Here is a 9,320-nt window from a genome sequence, read left to right as displayed (position 1 = left end):
ACTACTCTTCTTCTCAACTCATCCATGCTCAAACAAGGTTGATTCACATGGATAAAACTTGTATGCTTTCAGTAGTATACGGTGAACACACTTTTATGAATCGAAGACACTTGTGGGCTGATCTCATTAGGCTCTCCTCATGTGATATCCCTTGGCTTGTTGCTGGCGATTTCAATGCGATTAGAGATTCAGACGATAGAGTAGGCAGCTCCACTCCGTGGATTCCTGCTTTTGATGATTTTAAGGAATGCCTAAACCAAGCGGGACTGGAGGATCTCCGCTATGTAGGATGCAGGTATACTTGGTCGCACTCCTCAGGAGCAAACCGGAAAATGCGTAAAATTGACCGAGTACTTACCAATGATATTTGGTCTCAAATCTTCTCATACTCGGAAGCTAATTTCCTTCCTTCTGGTATCTCGGATCATTCCCCAATGGTGATCAAGTTTGTTCCTCCGCCTACTTCCAACAAGCCTTTCAAGTTCTTCAACTTTTGGGCTTCTCATCCTTTATTTCTGGATTTAGTCACTCAAGTTTGGCATTCACATGTTGTGGGTTCTCCTATGTTCCAAGTTTGCTGCAAACTTAAAGCTCTCAAGGCCCAGTTGAAACTCCTGAACCGTAGCTCCTTCTCGGAGATTTCGACAAGAACAGAACAGGCTAGATCGGACCTATTCCTTGTTCAGTCGGCCTTGGACTTGAACCCTTTCGACCAGAGCCTTCTTGAAAGAGAAGTGGAGCTTCAAAGAACCTTTTCCGACCTTAGACTACAAGAAGAATCCTTTTACAGGCAAAAATCTAGAATCCGGTGGATTAAGGAAGGGGACATGAATACCAAGTTCTTTCATCATCATGTCAACCATAGACGTCTTCATAATAGAATCTTATCTGTTTCGACAGGAGATGGGGAGTTTATTACTGAACCATTGACGGTCAAGAACCACATTGTATGTCACTTTCAGCAATTACTCACCAGTAGTCCAACTAATATTCAGCCCTCAGTCCAGGAGGTGGGTGGCTTTATTGACAGGACTTTAGATGAGAACCAAAAACTTTTCTTATCATATCCGGTATCCGATGAGGAAATCCAAACTACTCTATTTTCACTTGCTAAAGGCAAGGCGCCGGGTCCAGATGGATACAATGCTGAATTTTTCAAACTCACATGGGGGATCACTGGTCCTTCAATCTTGAAGGCGATTAAGAACTTCTTTGAAACTGGATGCTTGCTCAAAGAGGTTAACAATACCATCTTGACATTGGTACCGAAAACCCCCAATGCGTCGAGTATGAATGACTTCCGACCAATTGCGTGTTGCAACACCCTTTATAAATGCATCTCCAAAATTCTTGCAAGGCGTATTGCGCAGGTCCTTCCGTCGCTAATTGGACCGCCACAAACGGCTTTCGTCAGAGGTCGTAGAATAAGTGACAACATTATGATCGCCCAGGAGTTGTTTGCGGACTTCCACCATGAGTCTTACTTTCCTAAGTGCGCCATCAAGGTGGACTTCCAAAAAGCATACGACACGATTGAGTGGACCTTCATTCAAAAGGTACTTGCAGCTTTCAAATTTCCGGAAAACTTCACTAAGCTAGTTTTAGCTTGCATATCCACAGCCAAATTCTCAGTTGCAATAAATGGGGATCTTCACGGCTTCTTTGCTAGTAGCCGGGGAATACGACAAGGAGATCCGTTGTCGCCGTACCTTTTTGTCTTAGCTATGGAAATCTTTTCGGGTGTGCTGAGGGACAAAACTCTTAATCCGGATTTCCAATGGTTCTGGCGTTGCAAGAAAGTGCGCACCTCCCATCTATTCTTTGCGGATGACGTCCTTATATTCGCACAAGCGCATTTGAGATCTATTCAGCTAATCAAGGAAGCAATCGATTTGTTCTCCAATTGGTCTGGCCTAAGACCAAATGCCAGGAAAAGCAATATTTATCTGTCGGGAGGGAACCCGGAGCTACACAGCGACCTTCTACTATGCCTTGGGTTTCAACAAGGCTTTCTTCCTTTTCGATACCTAGGCGTGCCCGTCATATCTTCGAGGCTTCGGAAAGAGGATTGTAAATGCTTGATTGATTCCATAACGTCGCGTGTCCGATCTTGGACTCACAGGTTCTTGTCTTTCGCGGGCCGACTGCAGCTTATACGATCGGTCCTGGTTTCTATCCAGGTGTACTGGGCCACCATCTTCTCTCTTCCTAAGTCAGTGCTTTATGGTATTGAGACTATTTTGAGACAATTTCTTTGGAAGGGCCCTGATTTAGGCTCGGGCGGTGCTAAAGTTGCATGGGATACGGTATGCCTACCTAAAGAAGAAGGAGGTCTGGGGATCCGAAGACTCACTGATTATAATAGAGCTATGATGCTCAAACACATATGGCTTCTTTTCACCGATAAGGAGTCCATGTGGTGCAAGTGGATACACACGAACTTTATAAAAAGTTCTAACTTCTGGCTTGTGCCTAAGCCCACCTTTTGTTCCTGGACGTGGAAGAAAATCCATGATATGCGAGAATATGCTCGGACTATTTTTCGCTGGAAAATTGGTAATGGACGTTCAGTCTCCTTGTGGTTTGATTGGTGGCATGACAGAGGCCCCCTACACCTTCTCTTCAATGATACGGACATTTATCAGTCTCGTATTCCCCGGGACACTACTGTTCGGGCCTTTTATGACTCGGTATGGCAACATTCACTTACTCTGGATGCTATATTGAGCTGACGGAACCTTCACCTATTTTTCGGGGAGGACATTGAAGATGAGCTGATCGGGCTCCTCAACCATCCTCTACCTTCTCGGTGGCGACGACTCGGAACCATATAAGAAGAAAAGGATTGCCGGTTCAGTGGCATTCATTTATATGGGATCATCATATTGCTCCCCGACACTCCTTTCTTCTATGGATAATTTCCCTCAGTCGATTGCCTACTCAGACTGCTCTTATTCATAATAGCAGGATCGATGCCGCTTTATGTGCTTTTTGTGGTGCTACTCTGGACTCAATCAATCACCTCTTCTTCCAATGCTCCTCTACAAGAAGTTTGGCGTTTTTTGGGCAACTAAATGCTATCTCCCATGGCGTAACCGTCCATGGCATGAGCATATAACATGGGCAATGAAGGTTTGTGGAGGATCTTCATTTGCTCACCGTCTCACCAGGTTCTCATTTGGTGCCCTTTGTCATATAATTTGGACTGAAAGAAACAACTCAATCTTCCGCAACAAGAGTATTTTTATTCCTGGCATGCGCAATCATATGATCAAAGTGGTGAAGGATAAAGCTTCAACCCTTGGAAGAGTTGCAGACACGCCAATGAATAGGAGATTACAAAGGAGTTGGGGGCTATCATCTTCCATTTTTTCTTAGTTCTTTCCTTTGGTTTCCTTGTTTCCTTTGGTCCGGTGTCTCAGGTTGCCGTGTTCCTCTGGCTTGTAGTGTCCTATGGGTCCTGGTTTTGGATTAGCCTTGTTTAGTGCTCCCGATTCTTCTCTCGGGGCTAGGTTGTCTGTTATTTTTGTATAGTCCTTGCTGGACCTTTCTTGACCCTTTCTGGACAGTTATGTCCTAATAGGGTCAGGTATTGGTTGGAGCTTAGCTTGTATTTGGTTTTGAGAAAGTTATATATATACTTACCTTACCAAAAAAAAAAAAAAAAAAACAACTGCGAAAGCAACTGCGAAAAAAACAACTGCGAAAGCATGCTTTTCATTTTCACCAAATCCGCGGCACTGTTCACTCGAGCATGAAAAATGCTCTCTGCCGGTGTTCTCGTAGTTACTGTTCACCCGTCCGGTTGATGTTGATTCCGGCCATCTCCGGCGACCATTGAAGTTGATTTTTGGAGGATAGGTTCTCTGTACCTCCCCCTTCAACCTCGCCAAAGAGCTTCCCCCGTTTCTCAGGGCTGGGGGCGGACCAACAGATCTGAATCTTCTCCGGTTGCGTCTTCTTCCGCCTGGAATCTGATCGTGTGGGGTTTCTCCCTTCTGATTCGCCTCCTTCGAGGTCGTCCAACCACTTTGAAGGTACTCCTCTGCTCGGTTTCCCCTTCCTGGTTGGTGAGATTGGATTGAGTAGTTGGTGGACGTATTTAAGCCGGGGTCCTGCTGATTCTGTTAGAACCGTCTCTGGTCATATGGTGCGAAATTGGGCTGACTGGTTGGTGGACTCTGTGTATTAACCTGTTATTTCGACCTTGTGGAGATGGTGTCTAGGAACCCCCCCTTGGTCCTAGCCCTGTGGTTGATGCACACCAGTTGACTGATGAAATTGCTGTATCGTTAAAGACAGCTGAGCCCAAAGGCAAATCAGTAGCCTTTTCCCAAATGAGCCACCCCCTTCTGGATCCAGGTTCAACCAGAGACGAAATGCTAGTCGTAGCTGCAGCCGGGGTCGATCCAAAAGTCGGCATAACCCTCCTAGTCAGGTCCATATTGCAGGACCCTCAGGCGCTTCTGTTCCCAGGCCAAATTCAGCAGTACAAGCTGATGTAGTAAGGAAGAACACTAGTCGTCAACCCTTACCTGCACCGGTGCCTAGATCATGGGCTAATGTTGCAAAGGCATTGACTAAGGGATATAATCTAGCTTATGTTCCTCCTATAGTGGAGGATGGTGAAATTATTGTAGACATTACCCTTGAAGTTGCTGCCAATGAAAATCCTCGTTGGCTGGAATGTATAGTTGGTCACTACATTGGAAGGAAAGTCCCCTTCAAGCTGACTGAAGAAGCTATAAAGAAAACCTGGGGTGACCAAGTAGTTGATGTTAAATTGCATGAAAGTGGCTTCTACTTCTTCCGAGTCCCAAACGCTGAGTTTCGCAGGAAGATCATCGACATGGGACCTGTCTCCATATTCAGCAGCACTATGGTGCTCCAGGAATGGCATTCAAAAATAAAACTCAAGAAGGGTAAGCTTGATTCTCTTCCGGTCTGGGTAAGGCTGAGGGATATCCCTTTCTCCCTATAGTCTCCGGCGGGTATTGGATGCATAGCTAGTGCCATTGGGAAGCCACAGTACGTGGATGTGCAAACTGAACAGCTCTCCAGAATTTCTTATGCGCGAGTCTGTGTTGAGATTAAAGCCTCTAGCCCTCGGATGGACACTGTAAAATTCAGGTGGGATGGTGAGGTGAACAACATCAGTATTGAATATGAATGGAAGCCTCTTGTGTGCTCCTCATGCTGTATCTTTGGCCATAAATCGGGAACAAAAGGTTTTGAATGTGCTGCTGTTCATCCTGACCATAGAATCGAATCTACTGCTCGGCCTCAAACAGATGGCTGGACCCAAGTGTCCCGAAAAAAAGGAAATCCTTCTCCTACTAACCCACCAGTCCAGCTGGGTCCTTCTCCTGATCTTCAACTGGATCGAACCTTGGGAGTTAACGATCCCCTGCCTCCTGCTCCTAACTATGGTGCTGAACCTATCCTGGTAGGTTCTGGTTTGACTCATCCCATGGATAATGAGGCAGGTCCCAGCTCTTCCCCTGCTCTGTATCCTTCAAGCTCGCTGGTCCAGCAGAATGTGGTTTTTTCCTTGATCTCCCAATCATCCTCGGAAGACCCCCCAGACTCACATATTCAAGTGGACAAGACCGGTATTCCAGGAGAAACAGGGGAGATCGAAACTACTGGTGCTTCCCCTCCTAACACACGGTCGCGTACCATTGCGTCCAGTGCTCCTGTCCTCTGTCCTCCAGGATATCTCGACCAGCAAAATGAAGACCCTACAACAAACTCTCAGTCATACTCTGACGACTCTTCTGCTTCTCATGCTGGGGCTGAGGATAGTGATCCGGAAGACCTAGTGGTGGATGAACCGGCTGTTGTCTCCCCTCCAACACCCGATCACGATCTCAGGTGCCTAATGCTGCGGAGGATTCCTCAAAAGCTCCTATGGGGGCTGTTCCTAGCCTGATATGCCCTGGTGTGACCCCTAGCCCGGCCTCCTCGAAGAAGAAATCCAGGAGGAGAAGGCCAAGGAAACCTCTGAGATAACTTTACGTTATTAAATGTTTTTTGGTATATGGAATATTAGGGGACTAGTGCATCCCCTTAGACAAGCTGAAATCCGTTCTTTTATTAGAAATCACCGCCTTTCCTGTCTTGGCATTGTTGAAACGAAAGCCAAAGCCTCCCTTTTTGCGGATATCTCTCGAGAGCTTTGTGGTAATTGGCGGTGGCTCTCCAACTACGACTCCTCCCCCCTGGGAAGAATTTGGTTTGGGTGGAACCCGGATGAGATGGAAACCACTCTCTTGTCTACTTCTGATCAGCTGATTCATGTTCAGCTCAGGCTCATCAATCTGAATAAAATTTGTCTCTGTACAGTTGTTTATGGTGAACATTCCTTTGTGAACCGGCGCCCTCTTTGGGCTGACCTGTTGCGTCTGTCTTCATGTAACCTTCCTTGGTTTGTCGCTGGAGACTTTAATGCCATCAAAGATCCGGCTGATAGGATAGGAAGTACAACTCCCTGGATCCCGGCTTTTGATGAATTTGGGGATTGTCTGAACCAAGCGGGACTTGAAGATATTCGATACGTGGGATGTAGATATACATGGTCGCATTCTTCAGGCGAGAACCGGAAATTACGCAAGATTGATCGGGTGCTCTCTAATGACATCTGGACTCAGCAGTTTTCCTTCTCAGAAGTCACCTTTCTCCCCCCTGGGATATCAGACCACTCTCCTATGGTGCTAAGAATCCTCTTGCCTCATAACTCTAAGAAGCCCTTCAAGTTTTTTAACTTTTGGACTTCGCACCCTAAATTCTTGGATCTAGTTGAGCAAGCTTGGGATACTCCGATAGTGGGCACTCCTATGTTTATTATCTGCTGCAAGCTGAGGGCACTTAAAGCAAAGTTGAAGCAGCTGAATAGGAGCTCCTTCTCTGACATTTCCTTGAGGACCGAACAAGCTAGATCAGAACTGTATGCTGTTCAGTCGGCACTTGAGCAACATCCTATTGACCAGAACTTACAGGACAGAGAAGTGGAGTTCACATGATCATTCTCTTCCCTAAGATTACTAGAGGAATCTTTTTTCCGGCAGAAGTCCCGCATTCGATGGCTTAAAGAAGGGGATTTGAATACCAAATTTTTCACCACTTTGTCAACAAAAGGCGATTACATAATCGAATCCTCTCGGTTTCAATAGAGGATGGGCTTCTGGTAACTGATCCTTTGGCGGTCAGGCATCATATTGTTGGTCACTTTCAAGGAATTCTCAATGGTGCTAGTGCTTCCAACCAGACCTCTATTATGGAGATTCGTGAGTTTATTGGCCGAGTACTAGATGAGAATCAGGGGAATTTACTGGCACAACCAGTTTTGGATGAGGAAATCCGGTCTACCCTCTTTTCGCTTGCTAAAGGTAAAGCACCCGGGCCGGATGGTTACAATGTTGATTTTTTTAAATCTACTTGGGAGATCACTGGACCCTCCATCCTTATGGCAGTAAGAGACTTCTTTGAGATAGGTTGCATGCTTAAAGAGATTAATAGCACTATTCTCACTATAGTGCCGAAATCCCTCAATGCTTCAGCCATGTCTGATTTTCGTCCGATTGCTTGCTGTAATACCTTATACAAATGTATCTCTAAAATCTTGGCTACACGGGTAGCTCGTGTCCTTCCAACTCTGATTGGCCTGGCCCAAACGGCGTTTGTCAAAGGACGCAGAATTAGCGATAATATCATGCTTGCTCAAGAGTTGTTTGCTGATTTCTACCACCAGGCGTACCTTCCCAAATGTGCCATTAAAGTGGATTTTCAAAAAGCATATGATACTGTTGATTGGAACTTCATTGAAAAGGTATTAATGGCTTTCAACTTCCTGACCTCCTTTGTCAAGCTGGTTATGGCATGTGTTTCTACTGCCAAATTCTCCGTTTCCATCAATGGGGAATTACATGGATACTTTGGTAGCACTTGTGGCATCCATCAAGGAGACCCATTATCGCCGTATCTCTTTATACTGGTTATGGAAGTCTTCTCAGGTATTCTCAACGCTAAAACAGAAATTCCAGAATTCCACTGGTTTTGGCGATGTAAGTATACCCGTCTTTCGCATCTCTTCTTTGCGGACGATGTACTTCTGTTTTCCGAAGCACACTTGAGATCAGTTGAGCTAATCAAGGAAGCTCTCTCTACGTTCACTGAGTGGTCTGGTTTAAAACCAAACACCACAAAAAGCAATATCTTTCTCTCAGGAGGGACCCAGACTTGCATGACCAGCTACTCCGATGCATTGGTTTTCAGCGAGGTACTCTCCCATTTCGGTACCTAGGTGTGCCTATTATATCCTCTAGATTGCGTAAAGAGGACTGTAAAGCTTTGATCGATGCCATCACTGCTCGAGCCCGCTCCTGGACCCATCGGTTCTTGTCATTTGCTGGTAGGCTGCAGCTCATCAAATCGGTCTTGCATTCCGTTCAGGTTTATTGGGCCACTACTTTTTCTCTTCCAAAAGCTGTTTTATATAGAATTGAGGCTATCTTGTGCCAGTTTCTATGGAAAGGTCCAGACCTTGGTGTAGGTGGAGCAAGGGTAACATGGGATTCTGTTTGTTTACCCAAGGACGAAGGGGGACTAGGTATTCGGCGCCTTGATGAGTACAACCAAGCGATGATCCTTAAGCACATATGGCTTCTTTTCTCTGATAAAGAATCCTTGTGGTGTAAGTGGATACACTCTACTTTTTTAAAAAACACCAATTTCTGGCTAGTCTCCAAACCTACCTTTTGTTCCTGGACTTGGAAGAAAATCCTTGACATGCGGGATTCTGCTCAATCTATGTTCCGGTGGAAGATTGGTGATGGGCATTCTGTTTCCTTCTGGTTTGATTCATGGCACAATAGAGGCCTCTTCACCTTCTTTTCAGCAATGGGGACATCTATCAAGCGCGCATTCCAAGGGATACCTCGGTTAAGCAATTTTATGAGGGTTCCTAGCAACCTTCGAACACTCTCAGCACTATATTGGGCTGGACGGATCCTCCCCCAACTTGTTCGGAAAATCTGCAGGACTCTTTTTGCTGGATCCCTCATCCATCTAAAACTTTCTCAGTTGCCCTTGCCTGGAACCATATTCGAAGGAAAGGACGGCCGATTCCCTGGCACTCGTTCATTTGGGATCAGACTATTGCTCCTCGCCATGCTTTTCTATTATGGCTGGTTTCCCTTAATCGGTTACCTACCCAGGTGTTCCTCATACATAATCACAGGATTGCCAATGCTCTTTGTGATTTTTGTGGATCCATACTAGATTCTATCAACCACCTATTCTTTGAATGCTCTTCTACCAGT

The 9,320-nt window shown here is 45.7% G+C and overlaps 1 protein-coding gene across 1 annotated transcript; it reads left to right on the top strand.

The window, feature by feature from the left end:
- Window positions 1–6,257: 6,257 nt before the first annotated feature.
- Window positions 6,258–7,022, top strand: LOC115663369 (uncharacterized). The gene has a single exon (XM_030585379.2). The coding sequence runs from the start codon at window positions 6,258–6,260 to the stop codon at window positions 7,020–7,022; it is 765 nt and encodes a 254-aa protein (XP_030441239.2).
- Window positions 7,023–9,320: the final 2,298 nt, after the last annotated feature.

Source organism: Syzygium oleosum, unplaced genomic scaffold, assembly GCF_021117445.2.
Source record: "Syzygium oleosum isolate NSW1041296 unplaced genomic scaffold, Sole_v2.1 Sole_v2.36, whole genome shotgun sequence".
Taxonomy (NCBI): domain Eukaryota; kingdom Viridiplantae; phylum Streptophyta; class Magnoliopsida; order Myrtales; family Myrtaceae; genus Syzygium; species Syzygium oleosum.
This window is presented reverse-complemented; position numbering and strand designations above follow the sequence as displayed.